Source organism: Suillus discolor (assembly GCF_016758755.1).
Source record: "Suillus discolor strain FC423 chromosome Unknown F5147scaffold_1, whole genome shotgun sequence".
In the NCBI taxonomy this organism is placed as follows: domain Eukaryota; kingdom Fungi; phylum Basidiomycota; class Agaricomycetes; order Boletales; family Suillaceae; genus Suillus; species Suillus discolor.
In genome coordinates, this window is record NW_024541248.1 from 1,824,781 (window position 1) to 1,845,837 (window position 21,057).

The 21,057-nt window shown below is 47.4% G+C and overlaps 8 protein-coding genes across 8 annotated transcripts; 4 read left to right on the forward strand and 4 right to left on the reverse strand.

Moving 5' to 3' along the window:
- Positions 1-1,446: 1,446 nt before the first annotated feature.
- On the forward strand, positions 1,447-4,969 carry F5147DRAFT_664158 (uncharacterized protein). Its single transcript, XM_041434978.1, has 5 exons — positions 1,447-1,954; positions 2,005-2,099; positions 2,151-2,725; positions 2,774-4,120; positions 4,173-4,969. Exons 1-5 carry the CDS (start codon positions 1,868-1,870, stop codon positions 4,733-4,735), a joined length of 2,667 nt encoding a protein of 888 aa, XP_041300441.1. The 5' UTR covers positions 1,447-1,867; the 3' UTR covers positions 4,736-4,969.
- Positions 4,970-6,073: 1,104 nt separating this feature from the next.
- Positions 6,074-7,181, forward strand: F5147DRAFT_664162 (DnaJ domain-containing protein). Its single transcript, XM_041434979.1, has 6 exons — positions 6,074-6,268; positions 6,327-6,393; positions 6,445-6,663; positions 6,713-6,779; positions 6,833-6,972; positions 7,025-7,181. The coding sequence occupies exons 1-6, from the start codon at positions 6,174-6,176 to the stop codon at positions 7,070-7,072; spliced, it is 636 nt and encodes a 211-aa protein (XP_041300442.1). The 5' UTR covers positions 6,074-6,173; the 3' UTR covers positions 7,073-7,181.
- A 1,521-nt stretch (positions 7,182-8,702) lies between these two features.
- On the forward strand, positions 8,703-10,495 carry F5147DRAFT_766929 (uncharacterized protein; the record flags this gene model as incomplete). The annotated part of the gene is made up of 3 exons (XM_041440822.1): positions 8,703-8,799; positions 8,855-10,138; positions 10,194-10,495. The coding sequence occupies 3 exons, from the start codon at positions 8,703-8,705 to the stop codon at positions 10,493-10,495; spliced, it is 1,683 nt and encodes a 560-aa protein (XP_041300443.1).
- A 262-nt stretch (positions 10,496-10,757) lies between these two features.
- Positions 10,758-12,439, reverse strand: F5147DRAFT_16650 (uncharacterized protein). The gene has a single exon (XM_041428359.1). The coding sequence runs from the start codon at positions 12,258-12,260 to the stop codon at positions 10,968-10,970; it is 1,293 nt and encodes a 430-aa protein (XP_041300444.1). The 5' UTR covers positions 12,261-12,439; the 3' UTR covers positions 10,758-10,967.
- A 665-nt stretch (positions 12,440-13,104) lies between these two features.
- On the reverse strand, positions 13,105-16,461 carry F5147DRAFT_664191 (uncharacterized protein). Its single transcript, XM_041434980.1, has 15 exons — positions 16,211-16,461; positions 16,029-16,158; positions 15,722-15,973; positions 15,524-15,674; positions 15,324-15,471; positions 15,018-15,275; positions 14,870-14,969; positions 14,597-14,785; positions 14,430-14,540; positions 14,363-14,381; positions 13,987-14,312; positions 13,732-13,935; positions 13,524-13,672; positions 13,319-13,475; positions 13,105-13,266 (listed from the first exon to the last, which is right to left on the reverse strand). Exons 1-14 carry the CDS (start codon positions 16,424-16,426, stop codon positions 13,395-13,397), a joined length of 2,334 nt encoding a protein of 777 aa, XP_041300445.1. The 5' UTR covers positions 16,427-16,461; the 3' UTR covers positions 13,105-13,266; positions 13,319-13,394.
- F5147DRAFT_664198 (DNA-directed RNA polymerase III subunit Rpc5) lies at positions 16,429-17,554 on the reverse strand. Its single transcript, XM_041434981.1, has 3 exons — positions 17,126-17,554; positions 16,726-17,075; positions 16,429-16,676 (listed from the first exon to the last, which is right to left on the reverse strand). Exons 1-3 carry the CDS (start codon positions 17,514-17,516, stop codon positions 16,569-16,571), a joined length of 849 nt encoding a protein of 282 aa, XP_041300446.1. The 5' UTR covers positions 17,517-17,554; the 3' UTR covers positions 16,429-16,568.
- A 118-nt stretch (positions 17,555-17,672) lies between these two features.
- F5147DRAFT_766934 (uncharacterized protein) lies at positions 17,673-19,745 on the reverse strand (the record flags this gene model as incomplete). Its single annotated transcript, XM_041440823.1, has 7 exons — positions 17,673-18,184; positions 18,241-18,352; positions 18,403-18,899; positions 18,947-19,030; positions 19,087-19,231; positions 19,289-19,337; positions 19,396-19,745. The coding sequence occupies 7 exons, from the start codon at positions 19,743-19,745 to the stop codon at positions 17,673-17,675; spliced, it is 1,749 nt and encodes a 582-aa protein (XP_041300447.1).
- Positions 19,746-19,929: 184 nt separating this feature from the next.
- Positions 19,930-20,720, forward strand: F5147DRAFT_749938 (P-loop containing nucleoside triphosphate hydrolase protein; the record flags this gene model as incomplete). Its single annotated transcript, XM_041440149.1, has 3 exons — positions 19,930-20,121; positions 20,181-20,326; positions 20,379-20,720. The coding sequence occupies 3 exons, from the start codon at positions 19,930-19,932 to the stop codon at positions 20,596-20,598; spliced, it is 558 nt and encodes a 185-aa protein (XP_041300448.1). The 3' UTR covers positions 20,599-20,720.
- Between the last annotated feature and the right edge of the window lie 337 nt (positions 20,721-21,057).

Below are 21,057 nucleotides of genomic sequence, written 5' to 3' on the forward strand. Positions count from 1 at the left end.
AGGAATGAAATTTATTCCTCTGCACAGGTCACTTGTGACTGGGACTACGACGTGACCAGAACATTATACCGGTGATGATGCATACTTGCAAATTTTGCGCCAGATCAGTGAAGCACGGTACCGTTTTTTTTCGTGCTGATGTGTTGCTGATTCAAATGCCACTGCGCAGCCGGGTCCCGTAACTGCAGTGCTACGATGACGGGTTCTCTCGATCATTTTATGAAAGAGAGTTAGAACCGTGATGCGGGTACACGACACGATGTCTATGATGGAATACTCGTTCCTTTTCCGTTGCTACAAACGTTAGGCCTTACTAAAGATCGGTGGAAGTTCCCGTCAGGAGTCAAGACCCATGAGAATACCTATGGAACCCAGCGGACGGCGCACTTGTCTGACTCTGACCCAGGTCGGTGCCGAGTGTCTTGATTCTTTTCGCGATCTGTACTCAATTTTTGTTGTGGTGAACCCTTTTCAGCTGGGTCTTGTCATATACATCTGTTTCTCGGCGGACACTCTCGAGGTCAAGGGCTGAGAGACCGCGCCCCTCCTATCTTGTGTTCCCGATGCGAGACTCGCAAGTGGAATGCAGAACTGTTAAATAGAATAGCCGTGAGGAGCCCAACAATCACAAATCCCCTTCTCCATCCCTTTAAGTCTGTGCCCCGTTCCTCGTAGTCCTCTTGCGGAACAACCTGGCAGCTTCCGCCAACTGAGGCAAACCAGCTGATACTGAGATTTGATGCCGGACTGAGTTCCATGGGGATTCTTATGGGTCCTACCATACCTTTCAAATTTCAAAATTTGATTCGTGAGGCTCCGAAGCAAAATTCGGATACGCACGCATTACATGGTATATGCTCCTCTTGTTTCCGATCGAAGTATGTATTGTGGGTGCTTAATTCATTAACATTGTCGTAAGACTAACTCAACTTCTAGGCTGAGAAGTGCATAACCCACCCTACTACTTACTGACTGAGTATGGGAATTCAGGTAAGCCAATGTGCTTACATCTATCGTCCCCTGTTACTTGTCTAAAAATTTTCGGTTCCCTGACAAGGTATGAGCAACCACCCTGAGGACCCCTATGGAACCCAGTGCATAGGCTTGAAGGCGCCAACTTCTGGGAACCGAGAATTTTTGAACGAGTGACAGGGTCAGGGAGAGATGTCGGTATATAGGGTAGTGGCTGCGGGCAAGCCCGAGAGTTATTTAAGGACGACAGTTTGTCCTTCTTATCTGTTTTCATATGCCTCTGCTGGGTATCTTTATTTTCGCTGGTGGTTGTCAGAAAACCTGACGGTAGACCATGCATGGTACCTAGAGTATCTTATTATGTAATGATAATTTTGTGTGACGGTTTAATATTAATATCGATCATAATTTCCTAATTAGCCTTTTGAAAGGTCACTGCATTTCGATCTTTGCGCGCCTTGTTACAGGTTACATGTTACACATGGCTGCGTTCCGAAATCTGTTAACCATACGTTCGTTGCTATTATCGTTGTCTCCCGTCGTCAAGCAAATGATTCTTCTGCTCTAGGATCCGCGAGGCATCGGAGAGAAAAAAATAGAATGCGGCTTTATTATGTTTGTTTTTCGCCCCCCCCCCCCCCCCCCTCATATCCTTAGAAGAGCTTCAGTGATCTTCCCAAGTAACGTTCCTTTTACTATTGGAGGCGCCATTTTGGATGCTTGATATCATCAGTCTTTGCTCAGCTTTGCTCGTACACTGCCGACTGGTTTCCACACTAGCTCACTGTTTCATCTCTTTTTCTCGTCTAACTTCAGTTCTTCTAGTTCGCTGGGATCAACTGCGAAGAGGCTTGCCTCAACGCCATTTCATTCCTTTTGGGTCATATCCGCTTCCATGTCCAGTGCGACATTCGAGTTCTCGACATGCAGCTTGGGATATAGCTTCATCTCTTCTGCAGTGTCGAGCAACAATAACTGTGATGTGAGTCCAATGACCTATAGGTCATTCGCCAAGCTGATGAGGGCTTCAAGGTTGAATCCATATTATCTGGCATACCCTTCATCTCAGTCGGAATGTTAGCTTGTGGAGCATCTGCATTATTTTTCGTCATCAGACCTTTCACGCTGTGAGTAGCAGCGGTATTTTATTGACCGTGCGGAGCTGACGCTTAATTCAGCGCTGTTGTTTCTCTTTATTTTTCAGTGTTGCTGTCTTTCGCAGCTGTTGTCATCGACCTGACTCGAATCCTCATCTATGCCTTGACTCAGGTCACCGTACAGCCATTGATCATAGCAAGGGAAGTTTTACTTGCCATATCCCTCGGCCTACGTTTTTTGTGCTACTGGTTGTATGTCTCTGAACCCCCTATCGGAGAACCCCAACCCCCCGCTTGTCAGGATCGATGGAACAACTTTCTCACACTCGGCTCTCAGCACAATATCCACAGTGGTAGCTGGTCTCGGTGGGGTGTTTCAGGATTATATGCAAAGGTTGCTTTGTTGGCCACCATCCCTGCTATCACTGCTTTGCAAATCATTTGGCGCTTAATTCAAAGATACCATGTTTATGGGGCGGTATATGCAGTAAATGTTACACTGGAGATCGTGGTCTCATTGTTGCTTCTTCTCAAGCTGCTAGTTAACACCATTCCAACCCCGTCGATTACCCGATCGCACACTTTCGGGGAATATGTGTTTCCCATTTTGGCGCTAATGTTTAATATTGGCATTTCCGTCGGAAACTTGATTCTCTGTAGGTTAAATGCTCATGCATGCGTTGCTTTACTGATTTTTTTGGCAGTCGCATTCACAGAGTCAATACTCGGCCGACTTCTTCAAGCAGTAGAGCTCTATATCTTGATCGTCTTTATGATGATTCTCCAATTTCTTCATCACAAAAAGACCCCAGCTATTTCCAAGACCAGGGATTTGGCACTATTGAAAGTCGAATTGCCAGACCGGGCTCGTGAATCAACATTCAGGCTATCCCCACCAGTGGTATCTACACCCAGAGTAACAACGCGTCCCAGTTCCGGAAATCAGAGCAGAAGTATAAACGCTGATGTCACCCGTCATTCTGTGCTTACTACCGTAAGCCGTACCCCATGGGTTCCTTGGAGGATGTCCCATGGCCAGTCAGACCAAGATGAGGAGAAAGCAAAGCTATGGGACCAGAGCGAAATTGGGAAGGGGGCCCCCGATCTGCCTGCTGTGGGTCCAGGCAGTGCCGGAAATCAGAGTATGACTTCCACCGCCCCTGTTACGGACGGGGTACCCACAGAATGGAGAGACATTGTAAATGATTCTGTTTCCAACTTCTCAAGGTTATCCATTCTCGATGCCCAGTTTGCAAGCCCCGGATCTAGAAACAGCTCAATCAGCAGTGGTCAAATTTGGCATGCAGTTCGTGCAGACATACCTACCCGCCCTCATCCTCTGAAGTTGCGGACCGTGTCTCTTGCTATTCCGGCGACTGCAACATCCTCCGATGAAAATGGAGCCGCCGTTATCATGACTGCCCCTCCAGATCTTCCAGCTCAAAATTCGCCTATCTTCGCGATCAAGGGCTTTACTCCTCAACCTCCACAAGTTCCCAGCAGGAAAAGTTCGTCCAGCAGATCGCTCGAAGAACTTCTAGAACTGCAGAATGAACTAGATAAAACAATCGCAATGCTCCGAGTATTTTCCCCGAGTTCTCCAATTTCCCACTCTTCGACCTTCACTTCTCCGACCTCCACTTCTCCAAGCTCCCCTTCATCATCAAGACGCGATTCGAATCAGGCTGAACAACCACGTCAATCATCCTCCACTAGCGCGCGGACGGTGTCCGACTTTTCTTTGAGCAACTTCCCCTCCCCACCACAGTTGGCTCCTTCTCTTCCTGCATCCTCGCCGGCTGTTAAATTACGATCGAAGGAAGACCGTCGGACCCGTCTTCAGTTAGATCCAGACTCAATTTCCGATACTCTTGGACTTCCGCTGCCAAGAATTCCTGCAGCTTTGGAAGACATGCCTAGCTCTCCTCGTTCTGATCTCGCGTCAGACTCTTCCTATCAAGAAGATAACGAGGTATTACCTGCGGACACGGGACGACCTCATAGGTTCGATTCTGGCGGAACGCAGTACGAGATTACGTCTTTCATAGGCTGCAAGTCTTGATTCCTGAATTTCCTGAGCGATTTCTAAAATATCTATTGTAGATTTAACAACCCCTGATAGCCACAGGAATGCGATGGTGTACAAGCCTTCGGATGTGTCTGGAGAGAGTGCGCCCAATCTTGACGTTGCTGAAAGCCACAGATCTCGAGAAACTTCCCCTCACTTGCCCGTATCGCCTTTCCATCCGTCGCCTTTGGGGGAGGCAAGACTAATGAGATTGCCATCATCTTCTGCAAGACATAGGAGATCGCAACTCTCAACGCAGATGAAGCTATCGCCTATCACAAATTCTGAGGAAGAAGCTTCAGATCCGGACCTGGAGTCAGCCGTGCCTCTAGTACAACGTGGGATGCGACCTCCAATACTTCCATCCATGACGATGACCTCCCCTCATGTCCGGTTGTCAAACGTCAGTACTGGTATGCGGTCGTCAAGAGGGTTCATTGGCCTCCCACGAAGACCACGGCTCGCACCAGATTTTGGTGCTTCAAGGCCACTATCCGAAGATATGCATATTCCTGGAGCATTTGAGCGATCACAATCAACACCATTAATTTTCCGTTCAGACGACGAATATTATTCGACAGGTGCAAGATCATGGTAGCCATATTTATTTCTAATGTTATGTTGAGTTTTGACCTTCGCTGGTCGGAGGTGCTGACAGCTAAAGGCTTTATTCCTGTAAATATGGCGTCGGACTCCTATCTCACTGTACTTGATCTGTGGACTGTTATGCTGGTTATGATAATAGTATCCTCAGCTTGCCATACAGAGTAGTAGCATGCTGTCCCATCACATATGGATCGCTTTCCCATACGGTACGAGTGCACCGACCAACCACTCTCATGCGTCTGGTTTGGAGGGAGTGCTTACGTTGTGAGGGGAAACAGGACAACCGGCTATATCCGTTCGATGAACACTATCAACAGGGGCCAAGCTGCAGTAGAATCTGTTTAGGACCCAGCCAGATCTAGTCCCAAGACGATGACAAACGGAAGTTTTGAAGAAACAGCGGGATGACAACACAAAGAACAGATTGCGAACGCAGATGCGTATCCAGATCTGGGAGCACGCGCTCGTGATGCGCAAACCAATTGTTGTCCTGACTAGTTATATGGGTAAAAATAGGCTGGACCACGATAGGATACATGTACGAAACACAGTAACCCGGGTTTATATATACCGACCTCATGGGGATGGTTGTTGCTGTTACACCAGGGGCGCAAAAGATGAGGGACCCCATTAGACAATCTCCTGCCGTTATGTTCTCGTTGAAGTTTTGGTATTTCCGAGGCGGTAAAAGGTGTTGGCGGCAGGACCGAAGCAAGTGCACTTTGGTCAAAAGCGAGGGTGCATGAGTAACCTCCGGGTGATACGGTCGACGTCAACAATCATTGTATTCAATGAAGTCAGGTGTTGAAATTGTGGTGGATATTCCACGGGGGTTGCACGTATTTGCCACCGATCAAGTTGACGAAACGTTAGTGATGAGAAACATGACAGGCAAAATGTATACCCCGTGGTATGCATCAGCAGTGAAAAAAGGGATGATCAGGATCTGAGCCTCGACGATGATCTGTTGCAACACTGGCTCAGCATCATGATCATATACAAAATGACTCAACGAAAGTAGAGGCTCTGCCTATCGCCCGATACTATCTGGCAGCTTCCCACTGAAATGCCAGATTGTATTTTTTCCTGCACTGCGATCGATGAAAACTGCCATGGAACATTCAGTAACACTCAGAAATAACATAACAGTTCCAAGATACTAGCAAACGAGTCGTAACATGCAACAGCAGTCGAAAAATTCACATGTGTAGTCTCTCCAAGTGTTTCAATCCGGGGTAATTTCGTATGAATCGATTGTTAACAGTTGTTGGCCGCCGTCAGGCATTTGTTCGGAACGGCGACGGGCTTACTAATGATGTAATTGATTCAACCCTGACACGGCGCAGGAGCAAGCTTGGAGCAAGCACCTCATTCTCCATACCTCATACATATACCTCATTCTTTTTCCCTCGACATTCTTAATACTCCACATGTCGAGCTTTCCCGATTACTATGCGCTGCTCAACGTTTCAAAGACGGCCACCCCCGAGGAGATCAGACAGGCTTATAAAAGGGAGTCACTCAGGTGCTTTGACAGTCATAACACTAGTAGCACTTCTCGACTTAACCATTTAGCTTTGCAGGACTCATCCGGATAGATTTTCCAATGCCACTGAAACCGAGAGAAAGACGGCGACAGAAAAGTTCCAAGTTCATGCAACGTATCTACTGCCCTGGAAAGCATGTTAACCTATCAAGCAGGCTGTAGCCGATGCCTACTATGTTCTATCGGATCCAGCGCGACGGAAAGAATATGATGTACTATTCTCCTCGAAGCGGGCTGGGGATAAAACCAGTGACCCCAAGGCGTCTTCGAGTTTCTTCACGCAATTTGCCAGCATGTTTGGAGGTGCAGGTGCAGCACCAGCTCAGGGGCCGAGACCTGATGCTGAGAACGTGTTTGCGGACGTCTTTGAAGAGGTTCCACTCCCACTTTCTCAGCACTGTATATTAGTTAACTATTGTATAGCTGCTCCGTCCAGAGGTCGAACGTCATGCGCCATGGTGGTCATACATTGGCGCCGTTTGTGGTGGTGGTTGGTTATTCATCTTCTTATACAATTCTCTCAATTAACCATTCATTCATCAGGAATGGGATTCATAGTCGCCAATCTGCCAGGTCTCATGATAGGCGCATATGCAGGTAACCGCGTCGGTGCGATACGTGATGCCAAAGGTAAGAGTGTTGCTGCGGTATTCTCTGAACTCGGAGGTAGCCAGAAGGCCGAGGTAAGCACTGAATTCGTTGACTCTATTGTGCCGTCTGACGAGGTCTAACCAGATCTTGCGCGCTTTAGCTGCGAAGGTGCTAGGTGCCACTATGCAATAAACACGTCATAGTATGCGTCGTACCTATGTTCTGCTCTATATTTATGTTTAGGAACCCCGGGTCATGTACTTTGTTAGTGCACTGTATCGTTAGATTGTTTTACCCTCAACTTTAAGCTGTCATTAGCGCTGAATGTCGAATGTTGAACAGAGGTCTCCGCTCCACATCGTTTGTAACATCAACCAATCCGGAGATTCAATATTGCTTCTCTGACATGGGCTTTTCCTGCTGGCTGATATTCTACTTTCTCTTCAGGTCCTTTCCCGCCCAACACATCCCAATCGACTTCTTCATATATGTTGTTGGATCAATGTGATCCATGCGAATTCCCGGTACGTCCCAAATTCATTATGCATAGTGCTGAGTGCTTACTATTTCATGGGTGTCACAACTCATAAGTCGCGAGACTTGCAAACATTGCAAGTTGCAGCCCACTGGCATTCCCCGTGTCAGGTGTCTCTCCCAGTACACCGACGAGCGATTTCGAACTTGATGTATCGCTGGCCAAGGACACACGTAGCCGTAAGCGCAAGTGGTATCGCTAACTCCTGTGTTAGAGTCTGCCACCAAAAAACGACGAACAAAAGCTAATGTCATGGATCTCGATTCGAATGTTCGGGACAAAACTAATGACAAGATTGTATGTATGTCCCCTCTTCATTCAGTTTTATCCATATATTCACTGGCCTTTCAGCTGCATCTAAAGCTCGGCATATGATCACTTCACGATATACTTACAACGTTACTTGAAGGCTGACTAGACGCAAACTCACCGAATTTTCCTTTACAAGAGGAGCCGCGCAGCAGCAAGCACTTGTAAACTCTAATTATATCAATGACCTCCAAGTCAATATTCGATATCCAACAAAACATAGTCTCGCGCCATGATAGCCAGATATATAACAGGCTAGTTGAATTGGAAGATATTCTGGAGGAGCTTTACAGATGAATGGGGATTGTACATAAATACTCAGCTGTGGGTATGTAGAGTGCCCATGATAAAATACCGAAACACTTTTAGGAACACAGCTTGCCTTTATAGTGCTGCATAAGATTGTTCTTGTAAAGGAATCTCTACCAGCAATTTGTGTCAGCCAACCCGCAACAAGGACCGACAACTTGAACTCACTCAAGCCTCTAGGTTGACGCGGTCGTGACGTGGCACTGATGAGTACTCAAACTACGGTCTGAAGCCCTGGTACTATGAAGAGGCAAGCGCTGGCAGGTCACTAGACTAGTAATATCAGCCTTGGTTCAGTTGTGCATTTGATCAACGTGCTTAAGCGCTTTGCGCACATACACCGACCACTGAGCGGTTTCGCACGATCGCAAATCCTGTATAAGTTGGTGAAACCTATTTTGCGAGTACCCAGTGACTTGTCGATCACCCTACTACAGCAAAACGTTTATTGTCTTCATCTGGTGTTCGTCAGTGAGTGGACTTTGAAGTTCACTCGCAATAGTCTTCAGGCTTATTACTGGTTCGCCCCCCACTTCACAACCCTAAATAACACAGGATCAGGAGCATGCCATCTTTCATCACTTTCAAGTTGTAACGGAGTCGCATTTGAATTATGGTTAATAAGAGGAGTACGTGGCACCTGTTTATGAAACACTCCTTGTTGCACGAATGGACGAACTTTTAGGACGCTCCGTACTCGAGGACGCCAATGATCTCGATGCCACCGACCATACAATAGACCCATCTCCTGATGTCGTTTGTGCGCGTGAGTTCGTATCTGGTGAACGTTTCTTTGCTAGGAAATAATAACGTCTCAAAAGCATGCATTGTCTCATCAGCATCCAAAAATAATGGCACAGTGGCAACCTCTAGCCAACCACGTGTCCCAGACAACTTGACTACTAGCCTGAGTTCAAGGCCGCCTCAAAAAAAATTGAAGCACAAGTCTGCAGCTCGCCGTCGCTCAAACACTGATTTGAGCACTTTCGTGAAACGGACAACCGTTAGCGGTCGTGCTACTCGGGCTTCGTTCGTCTCGGTGCCCAATACATCTCTTCGGTCTGCAACCAGTTTATCGCCTCGGATGTCATCACGGTTGGCAAAGAAGATCCATCCTTTTATTCTTACAAAAAGTCGAGACATCTATCCGTACTTAGCTTCCAAGGATTCCTTGGACTCGACCGAGTCATTGCGAGAGGAGCACGGTGGCACACGGAGCTCAACACCTTCAGCATCTACTCTCAAGAAAAAGATGGGCTCTCCGCGTAACATCAATCTTGCCGATGATGGTGCAAAGGCTGCGCTCATGGAAGAGTGGGCAAATCATCGCATGTCTCAAGGAACACTGCTATCAAGTATGAATGCAAGTAAGGATACAACGACGCACCTCTCTAGTAATCGTGGAAGTCAGGAACCCTGCAACGAAGCGCAGATCCCGTCCGGTGAAGTGGCTGAACCCAACAATCCACACTCCACTCCAACCAATGACCACATAGAACATCCTTCCTGCTCCCTATCTAACCAAGTGGTTGAGCCACTTCCAGACTCGGATGCCCCTGCTACAAATGAGTTACTATTCACTCCCCCGCTCCCGCTGGGTGAGGAATTTACTCCACATAATAGTTTGTCAGATTGTGACTTAAGGTATCCGAGCTCGTCACCGGAGAATGTTCATGCAGCGATTGAGGATATGACTCCACCGCAGTATGTTAATGAGGGGACAACGGAAACAATAGCCCAGGCTTCACATACCCCTGTCATCGATTCTCTAGAGGTTGTGGACCAGCCCCTCCAACTACTTGCTACCGACAGTAAAACAGTGACGTTGCATCCCCCAAGTAGTCCTATACTCTCAAAGCTTGATATCCTCCCCGAGACCACGATTTCGGCTGGACCTGCTGCCATTGTCAAACCTGCAGAATCTTCGGGTAGAGCTTCTCCTCCCGTCGATATTCAACTCGTTGTCTCACCTCAAGCCGATATCGATGATATTGTTTTGGGTTTTCACATGCTGGACCTGCATGAAGTGCTTTCGCCATGGGTGCCAATGTCTCCCGCAGCACCATCTGTTTATGTCCCACCTGCTGTGCAGCACTTAATCGCTGGTACTTACCTCAGTTGCATTACTTTTGACCTGAACTAACTGTTTCCGTCAACTAGCCATGAACCGTCAACTAGAAATCGAATGTCAGGCCCGAAAACGAGCTGAAGAGCTTTATCTAAATGAAATGCGCAAGCGCATCAAGATGGAAGAAGTGGTTGATAGGTTACAGAGGGAACGGGGACAGACACAGGAGCAAGGTGCATCTCCATCTCAACAACCTCCCTTATTGCATGCTTCACCGCGTGCGGCTTCGGCGCACGCAAGCCCAGAAGAAGCTGGGCAGTGGGATGGTGGAGCCAAACCAACATCCACTGATACCACTTATCCGGATGTTACGACGGAAGATTCTTGTGCCTGAGGCACCGAGTCATCTCACTACTCAACTTGCTTTCGATCTGATTCTACTGCTGTATTTCTGCTTTGTCGCAATCTATACGAACTCAACCATGGGTACCGCAACGTTCTGGATGATCTTTCATACGGATCTAAAATTTTCATTAGGTCGCGTTGAACCTGTATACCACTTGTCCCCAAATAACAGTTCAGATACATGATTGATAAAATACAGTTTCGTCGATCACCCAAAAGAAAAAAGGGAGCATTCTACAGAACAATTGATTTACTTCAATGGCAAAGAAACCTGCAAAACCGTGACTGCGGTATTAGCGTGTGTGCATTGGGAAAAATATTGCTGTTAAAAAGAAACAGGGATTTTGGATCGAGTCCAGACGGAGGTGCATGCGAATACTATCATATGGAAATGAGGCATAATCAAAGACTTTGGAAAGATGAGATCTTGATAATTGTGGTTGTAGGGGCCGATGCGTCAGCTAGTGCCACAGCTCGCCCACTTGAGAGTCTATCATGACAGAAGGGATATCACGAAGGGCATCGTAGTCGCCTAAACCTGCTGCACCGTTGGCTATTGCCAGACTAAGAGCCGCAATGGCCTTTTCAGTCCGCGAGGCAGAGGAGTTCAGAGACACATCTTCTTGGCTGGATGCAAAGGATACGGCAGTGGGATGAGACGATAGAAAGATCGAATTTTGCATAGGACTGGAACGTGGTGCCTCAGAGGAACAAGCTGGAGAGCTGAATGAAGGGCCAGATAGAGGTGGACTAAATGCCGTGGTATAAGCAGAATATTTATATGCTGGAGATGATGATGTTGAATGCAATGTGTCAGGGGAAAATGTGCTGTTAAAGGAGCGGCGGGAAAGATTGTCTGCATCGTCGTTGGAGGACGAAGAACGGGTGGATGCTTGATCCTCATATTCTAATAAAGGACTAGACTGCATCTCGTCATCGTCCATGTCCACGGGCCCAAGGCTAGATGCACGCTTTTGACGGGAGATGGGGAGACCGCAAAGCTCTCCCGAGTATATTTGGATATCATCCTCGTCACTATCAGAGCTGTTAGACCTTCTGACAGATCTGGTCACGGGGACACTAGGGGAATGCCGCTTCTTGGTTCTTTGTCTGTCGACGGTTCTAGCGCGCTTGTATATACCCGATTTTGAACGGGAATGCTCAAAATCACGCATCCGTTTTACAAGGCCTTCCCCGCTTACGGCAATACTTCTGCGGAGTTCCCAAAATGCATCCGACCTGAGGCGAGTAGCATCAGCCTCGGAAATATCAGAGTGCGAGTCCCGGATGCCGACAAGGTTTGTGGAGCTTGACTTCTCAGACACGGTTTCTCTAGGACTCGAGCGGCCAGGGAACAGGAGAAAATCTTCTGGAGTAGTAGCGAATAGTGGTGTGTGGGGAGCAGAAGAGCTGAGTCCGGAACTGTGGCTATCCGTCGACGCCGGGGTAGACGACCCAGTGGTATATGTCAAGGAAGGGGGCTGAAAATCCACAAGATAGTTAGTGACCCTAGGATAGACGCTAGAGATGTCATCGGCACGAACGGATATATCTCTGCGGAGTCTCTTGCCCGTCCGCCAGAAGTCGAAATTACGTGTTTGGGGGGATGCGGAATCTGGAAGAGCAGGACTATTGCATGATGAGCGAACTCGTTTGCTTGCTGGACGCCAAAGACTTTTTGGAACGGGCGAGGGCGAGGGCGAAGAAGTTGAGAGAGATCGTCGGTGATAATTAAATGTTGACGGAGACGACATGAACCTTGGAAGTATGAAAGATTGGATGGGACTTCTTCGTCGATACTGGCGGTGATGAGGCCCAAATAAACAATGGAAGGTGGTGGTGGTGGTAGAATGGCAAAAGACTCCTTGACGTTCCGCGTCGGTTCAAGGCTCGTAATCAAATGACATATCAGCTTATATAACGTGTGTAGCCAAATCCTTAGTTTAGCCATCTCCAAGAATTGAATTCGAACGCATCCAAACATCACCGTCTTACCTGCAGGTACCATCCTTCTCATTTCAAATAAGTAAGTACATTGTATACCAGCTGGTCAGATACGAGATGTGGCGTTACAACCCCGTTGTGCATTGACAGGTGACTTGGACGTCCGCGTCAGGGATGGAAAAATACGTTCTCCCTCGGTTCAGTGGATTATCAGCCCGCTGCATGCTATTAATTTCGACCAATGGAGTTGAAAGAATGAAGCCGGTATACTGCGCATCAACCTTAACATTCATAGATAAATCTTCCATGTTGTTCATTCGCTTCAACGACCTCACGTTCCCAGAATTTGAAATACCCCAGATACCTTCCTCGAAGGTGCCTCGTATCGGGCGCTTACCTTTACCCTAGAAAGAACTTGCGATCACCAGGAACAACAACAATGTATGCACCGAAATGTGGGCGGCATCTGAGAAGGCGTGGATTCGTTACCATATGCGTTCAATGTATGTGAGCGGTCTTAGCAGTCCAGGTCAGGGTGACGTAGCGGTCATGCGTGCCCTTCAGGTACCTGCCAAAATATTCGGTAACACCCGTGAAGGCTGGCCAGGGAACCCCTGTCCAACGTTGCAATGCGATTCTTCATTACAACCTTATTCTCGGCGCGGCTCACCTGGCGGCAATAACGGCGGAGATTGGTTTATATTCGCAAGTGCGCTCCAGGTGCATCGAGACTGCTATCAAACAATGCTCATCGAGTGAGAATGGCTCTTACTGCGGCGGGATCCAGGCCTAGAACTTTGGCCCAGCTCTAACTCGCTAATGCTGCGGTGTTAGGAAACCATTCCCTGATAAAGTCTGAATAACTGACCACGAAGTACACAGACAAGTTGAAACAGACCGTCGATGCGACATGGTATTATATCGATTGCCGGCGTAGCCTGAACCTATGTTATATGACGTGGCTTAAGGAGGCAAAGTCGAAATCTCACTTGACGCAACTGCCCTGCGTCCGACGATCGTGCAATCTATTTTTATTGCTTAGCTTTACTTCTACGTCAGGTCCAAGATCCTACCTGGTCCATTAAATCTGTCGCAGGCTTTGAAATTCTCTTCTTCAGCCACGACGAGTAGTCGTCCAAGTTGGGACAATCATCTGAACTTTGAATCCGCTGCAGCGCCGATTGGAGATGCGACGTCCACGGAGAAGACTGCATCACCATCGCTAAAGGTTGCAATTATCGATGAGGGATTTTAGGGTAGCATATTGAGGTTTGTGCGCACCAGCATGTTCGTCTGCATGCTTCAGGAGCTGGGAGAGAGCATCGCATATCGTCGGATTGACAACAAGCGCAAGAGGGCTTTCGTCTCCCAAGTAATCTTGCGACCCGATCATGAGGAGAACATTTCGTAGGTAGTCCCAGGCCTCTACTTGGGTAAGTGAATCGGGCAGTCGGCGAGATAATATGATATGCAAAGCAAATGCAGCTACAGAGCAGATGTGAGAACCTCGTGATGCATTCTCAATTTAACGCTCACAAGCCAGAGCTAATTCGGGTGTGGTATTGTCCATGGCGACTTGCCAGATACTTTCGGCATCCGACAGCAAAGGTGCATCGCAGACCTTAATTCCCGGTTGTCCGCGCTGGAATGCCGTTAAACACGAGAGGAAACTCGCGGACAAGTTCGGCAGTTCCTTTTCTGCGGATTCACGACGTAAATATTCCACCGTGGCTTCGAGGAACTCGATTATCAACTTCTGGTTTGAGATCTGGACATTTGAAAAACATTCAATCGTCCAAAAGTCAAGAAATTGTTTCGCTTTGCGAATATGATTCCTGTCAGGCGTATCCTCAAGCAGTTGTCTATGGAAATCTAAGTGAGCCAGAAGTATTACATTTGATGGAAAGCTCACATCCGAGTATTGGACATGTCTGTTGCAAACATATTATTATTTGACAATTCACAAAATGTGAACCTACTTTTCTCTAGCTCATCATAGAACGTTGATGATTCCTGTATCGCCTGCTTCCAACCGTCCCTCAAACTTCTGGGCTGCATCCTAGCCATGGCGTGTGTAACATAGTTGCTAGCTGACGTCGTTCACAAGGCTGAGTAACAGCTTTAAAGCAGGAAGAGTTCGACTCGCCATCGTGTCCGTTTTCAATGCACGAAAGATAAACGAAAAGAAGAGTAAGGTATCTGCAGCAATCACTAGACTTGCGAATGCCTAACAAATCTGAATCGCTCCAATGGACGAAATACCGACATGTCTTTAGTAGAACGTCTGTTTGGGCTGTGGTGAGATTTCGAGGACGTGGAGCTGAAGAAAGATACACTAAAAGCCGAGAAAAATAGGTCTACAGCCAAAGCAATCAGAACATTAGACAGCCATCCAGAATAACACTCACAAGATATGCACAGATCATATATTTGCCATGTTCGTCTCCAGTAAAGGTCGACAGCGTTGATATAGTAGTCTGAGGATCTGAGTCGAAAGTGCAATGAAGCCATGTAGTTGTCTACTCTCATCAATCGAAGTCCTTCAGAGAAGAAGATGGAGTCCTAACCAGAAAGATGATGGTTTCCGAATCAGACCCGTTACATTCCGCGAGTAGTCGCCAGGTCCAAGGTACAAAATGCCTCCATAAAACGAGAACGACCTGCGGGGCATCGAGGTCTGGGCAAGGCGATACGATAGTTTGCACCGAGGGCTTGTTGTCGACAAGCATTACAAAACGTAACAGTCTCATCACTGTCGCTAGCGTGTAAGGTCGAAATGGAACGTCTGTTTCTGTATCTTTTGCACTTATCGTGAAGTCCACGAGCTGTGATGCATTAATTGTCATCGTTTCTGGCTGAAGAATGAGGAATACGAACAGCGAATAGTGAGAGAGCAGCATCGCACAATTCATGCGCTCCTGAAATGCAGATTGGTGTTGCGCGTGTAGTGGGGAGCACTCTGAGAGTTGCACCAAAGTGTGTTGCATAAAGTCTGTGAGATAGGGAAGTAGCGACACCATACTGTTGATACAATCAGGTTTGGCAATGTTAGAACAGCAAGATGAACACTTACCTGTCGTCCAGTGGTACGTCAGCGGTCCTCGGATGAAGAGTCAACTGGGGTTGCAATACATATCGCGAGACCAACAAGCGAAGGGCCAAGCGCTTTGCGGCAGGTGAAGCCTTTTCAGATGTCAGTATCGACGGGACAGAATCCCACCTATCTGGACCAACATAAATAAGCCTGACATCTAACAAAATTGCTGACTACCTGGGAGCTGAGCCGCAGCCCGTAGATTATCTTCCTCTCTTCGTTTCCTCAAAGCTTCAGGAAGCTTATCGTCGAAGTAGCGATCATGCATAGCGCTCGCGACACATGACACCACCTCTCCGAGTCTTGCAAGGACAGCATCCACCCAGGATATGATGATGGGAACGACTGCGACTTTGTTGAGCTCCTGGACGGCTAGAGCGTGGAATAGGCGCCGGTACTGGAACAGCAGATTTAAAAAGGACGGTCGCACTGAAGAATAGGCACCTCATGAGTGGAGCCAAATGATAGACAAGAAATCACCTACGTAGGCAAGCGAGGGATTCCATCATGCAGCGTACATCATGGGCGGAGGTTGGACTCATCGCAAGCACGACATGCAAGAACTCTAGGAGTGAGGCCGATGACTCCTGAATAGTTCCATGTAAAGACGCGTCCTGTGCACGTTTGAGTACGATTGTTATTCGTTGATTTCGAAAGCGATACTACCTTGCGAATGAGACTGAAATCCAAGGACTCTAATGTCTTGATGGCCGAATTCACAGCGCTGATGGGATCTGAGGAATGGGTTTGGGGCGTGTTCACTAGCTGAGCGATACTGTCGCTCAGCGTACTAGTGATGGAAACATCGGTGAGGTCTAATGGGCATGCTTTCTCAGGTGATGAAGGAACGTCGGACTCTGGCTCAGTCTCACTATCGGACATGAGATACAAGGTAGAGGGACATGGAAGTAAACCGTGGTCGTCGCTCTTGTATTATATTTGCCCTGCGTGACACAGAATAAAGTTGCATGGAAGTCAGAAGCAGCACCGCGATCTTCGATAACCATGGTTTCATAAATTTTATCTATAGTCCTTTAATGCCCTTTAAAAAAGCAGTAATATCAGACTTGCATTCTAAATGCTCTTCATTTTGCGAAAACACAGCTTCAAATGCTTCCTGTCCTTCAACAGTCTACACCAAGTAATCAGCATCCACCAAAAAAGAAAAGAGAATATAATACTTCTCCGTCACAAAAGTCCAGGTCTTGCCAGTCCTCCTCTTCTTCAGCTCGGATAGCAAGCAGCATTTCACGTCGCACGGCAGATAAACCACCTTGCAGATTACCCTTGTCATCCGCAACTTTTCGCGCAGATACTTGAACCTCTTTCACTTCAAGCGGTTTTTTTTCTTTCTTTGCTGCAGTCTGTACAGGTGGTGGTTCATCAGGATCAGGCGGAGGACCCTCATCAGAATCCTCATCAGATCCAGCATCACCTCTCGAACGACGACTTTTTCGAGACATGACATCCAAGTAAGTCAGCGTCGGTCGAAATTGATGGGTTTCGTTGATGGGTTGCAGATGTAATTGACCTTCGTGCACTAGATAAGACCAAGCGGTGTCACCATAAATGGGAACAGACCATTGCGAACCACTCCCAACATATACGCGCCCTCTTGCGGTATTAGTTCGCTCCGCATGCGCACTTCGATCAACCGCGGCTCCTCTCCTTCCATCTGCTTCATCTTCCCAACATCCTGATTTTTTTCGCGGTCATCTTCTTGTCGAGCAGCACCGAGTGATTTGCTCCGTTCACCATTCCACACCTCTGGACGCGGATCCACTGGTACATGGATCTCTAATCTCCGCGTGATTGGCTTTATTCGTGCGCGAATTCGTTTTCCACTGACTGCAGCAGCAGGAGGTGTTTGTAATGGACGAGAAAGAAGCGGAAATTGGTGAATGTGCAAGTTCGGACTGAGACTGTTTGAATAGTGGATAGGCAGCACGCTGATGAGCTCGTCATCGTCCATCGTGAACCTTGAGCGCTTGAGTTTTGATAGACTGATCGTGGGAGTTTGAAATGTTTAATACTTAGTGGGAACGGTTACAACAAATATTTACTAGTCACTACTGCCGATGCGGCTTCTCAGCTCAGTGGTAATGCAAGTGAATTGGGGATGCGATGTCTATGTTACAATATGGCTAGCTTGTAATGAAGGTTGAGCCTCCGGATCCGGACGTAGTGATAAACTAGGTAAACTATCATGATACCGTTGCTCCCCAAAAACCCTTTCCGTGAGTTTCGTATCGCTTCTATGACACGATGAAACATCGTCGGGGAAATAATCGACTTCGGGCGTGGGTGGATGAGGGGGTAAAATGGTATTAGGGCGGGTTTCGACTTGGTGGGGAGAGAACGCGTTGGGATGGGGATCTCCCCGCGGGGAACGGGAGGGGTCGCGCAGAGCTTCGGCATCGTGCCGACGGCTCATTGGATAGCGCCGGGTGCGCACTTGGAATGAGCGTGCACCTGATGATCTAGGAGATCTTACCCTCCCCTCCGCTGAAATCTCTGCGGTACTGCAGTCTGTACGAAAACTGCGATGCCAAACGTTCGGCTGCTGTAATAGAGCTTCGTTGTCGTGGCGGCGGATGACGCGACCAAAACTGTGCATCACAAGACACGAAACCAAGGCCCCTGCATCGATGTGAGTTTCCAAAACACTGGATGTGGGCTTAGTGGAGCCAACTCACAGTCAAAGGTCATCCAAGCCACATGATCGGCTGGATCCGTGCTGTTAACACCGACTATAGTCATTATGACTGAAGCGGCGGTGGAAGCGGCGATAAAGGTGGTGTAAAATAACTGAATGAGCACGTAAGGCTGGAACGCATTAACCAAAAAGAGCTGCTTACTTCATCTCTCATTACTTCTTTAAACAACGCTACTCGAGGCATATATCGACTTATGCGACTGATGGACGAGATGGCAGGAGAAGATGACCGGCGAGGAATTGGGGCATCATTGCGAGTATTTGGAATTGTGGTGGACACGCGGATTGTGGATGTGCGAGTGGATTCTGTAGGCAGTGGTGGGATGGGCGGTCTAGAGGGCACATTCTCCAGATCACGCGCTCTTTCGCGGGTACGAAACTTGGGAAGACGGCTCATGGGAATGCTCCGGTCATGGGAGAGAGACCGAGTTCTACGGGATCTGGGGTGAAATGGAGCAGGATGATCTACAGTAGGAACATAATCCCACCAGCCACGGCGACTCTGAGTGGTCTTGTGACTCTCGCTGCTCTCTTTTCGGGTGTCTAGATGGGGATCTGCGACATCGTCAAGAGAGAGTGATACGGTGATTCTTCCCTGGACGGCGGTGGAACCACGTGATTTCCAGACAGCATAGAGAACTGTGATGATGAGTCTCGTTGGGGTCAAATAATAAGTTTGGACTCACAGCAAAGACAGATGAACAGCGATTCGACAAATAAAAGTATTATGAAAGCATATGAGATGGAATTAGAAGGTCTATAGCAGCGGCCTTGTTGTTTTAATTTAGTAGCTGAAAGTGGGGATAAAGAGAGATAGAAGAGGTACCTGCAAGACTGCGATAACTGTTAAGTGATGCCAGATCAAGAGCGAGGAGAACGATTGCAGCGGTCCTTAGTGCGACCAAGACTACTAAAACTAAGCGAGAGTTGTCTAGACATCGGTAAGCCTTTACGCCTAGAATACCGGACATCTATGTTGTATAGAGGTTAGGTGAGAAAAGATGATAAATATGAATTTTAGAGCGTACCAACAAAGAGAAGGATATTCCTGCAGTAGCGACTGCAATGCGCATCATACTGATTACATAATAAAGTCAACGAGGGTGTTAACAATTGAAAGATAGAATTGACTGACATTTTGCAATCGAACTTGGGGTGAAATTGGGCGATAAGCAAGGACAAGATGGCGACAGGTGCGAGAAGTTGACTGAGGAATAGAGTGTATAGGAGGCTCTTCTTGCGAACTCTGCCTGACCATAAGAAAGCAGCTGATAGAGTTATATTCCTTGCGAATATGGTGAAGATGGATCCCATGATGACGAGAGCGAGGTAAGTAGCTGCAAGGTCGTCGAAGAATGGTGGTGCCAGGATGGAGCCATCTGCAAGTAAATGGTAAACGGACTGAGAAGATGAATTAGTAGATGGTAGACTTGAAGGATCTGGTATTGTGAATATTGTATGGGTTGGGGAAGGGCGACTGTCCATAGTACTTGAAATTGTACATGAGGAGAAGGACAATACCTCTAACTTTGGTATAGGACACGACTTCTCAAAAAGTGTAGATTGCGTTGATGACGGTCGTCCGCTCAAAATGCAAATATGACAGCATTTACACCCGATCATCGCACGTATACATAGTAACATCCTTACATAATTCAATCTTCACATTATGCCACAACGTTACCCTGTTATCATCATCACTGGAACTCCAGGTACTGGAAAATCAACCCATGCTCAACTCCTACAAGACGCTTCTCCAGTCCCTCTAAAACACATCAACGTCGGTCAACTAGTAAAAGACAATTCCTTTCATCACGGCTTTGATCAACAATGGCAATCTTATACTGTAGATGAAGACAAGGTCCGCGGACATTCAACATCATCCACTTCCCCATTCAAGTTCTCATTAGTTCGATTTAGCTCTTAGATGAACTCGAACCATTGGCATCAGCTGGTGGAATAATTCTCGACTGGCACACTTGTGAAATATTCCCTGAGCGATGGGCAGATCTAGTCGTCGTCCTCCGCTGCAATCATACCATGCTCTGGGAACGTCTCGAAAAACGGTGCGTATCCCTGACCACAACCAAAATCAACCCAGATCTGACCCCATAGCAGTAATTATCCTCTCAAAAAGATACAGGAAAACAACGAAGCGGAGATAATGGAAGTCGTCCTCCAAGAAGCCCGAGACTCCTACCCCCAACAGATTATCGTCGATCTCAAAAGCGAATCTTCTCAGGACCTCGAAAATAACGTCGCAAGCATCGTTGAATGGATAAATCAGTGGTTGAAAGATAACGGTCGCGAAGATGAAGACGAAGACAACACTCTTTGAGGCCATCGGTACCGCACGCCCTTTATAAATAAGATATACGTTATATGTAGAGACTAACCTTGCGTAGCCTTTATTCAAAGTCTATCTGACAGAATAACATAACTTAAATAAATCAAGGGCCTTACACATTAATGACGCGTGACGTCACCCAGACCTCATGTATACGTGAAGCAACGTACTGCGGTCTCTACGGAACTGTCAAGAAGAGAATGAAAGCACTCGCGAACACAGATACAAATGCAACTGGGCGCACAGGTTAATTCGGTCCGTGCATGAGGTTCTCCTAGGAGTTATGCATCATGTTTGATCTCTACACTGTATCATACATAATAAGACAAAATTCTCCCGTACCTATGGTATCACGCCTATTTGCAAAAGCGTATGTCCGAGGAAAGTGTTTGCGGGTGATACCCCTGGGATAGAGCGATAAATAGCTCCGAAAAGAAGCGATGGAACGGC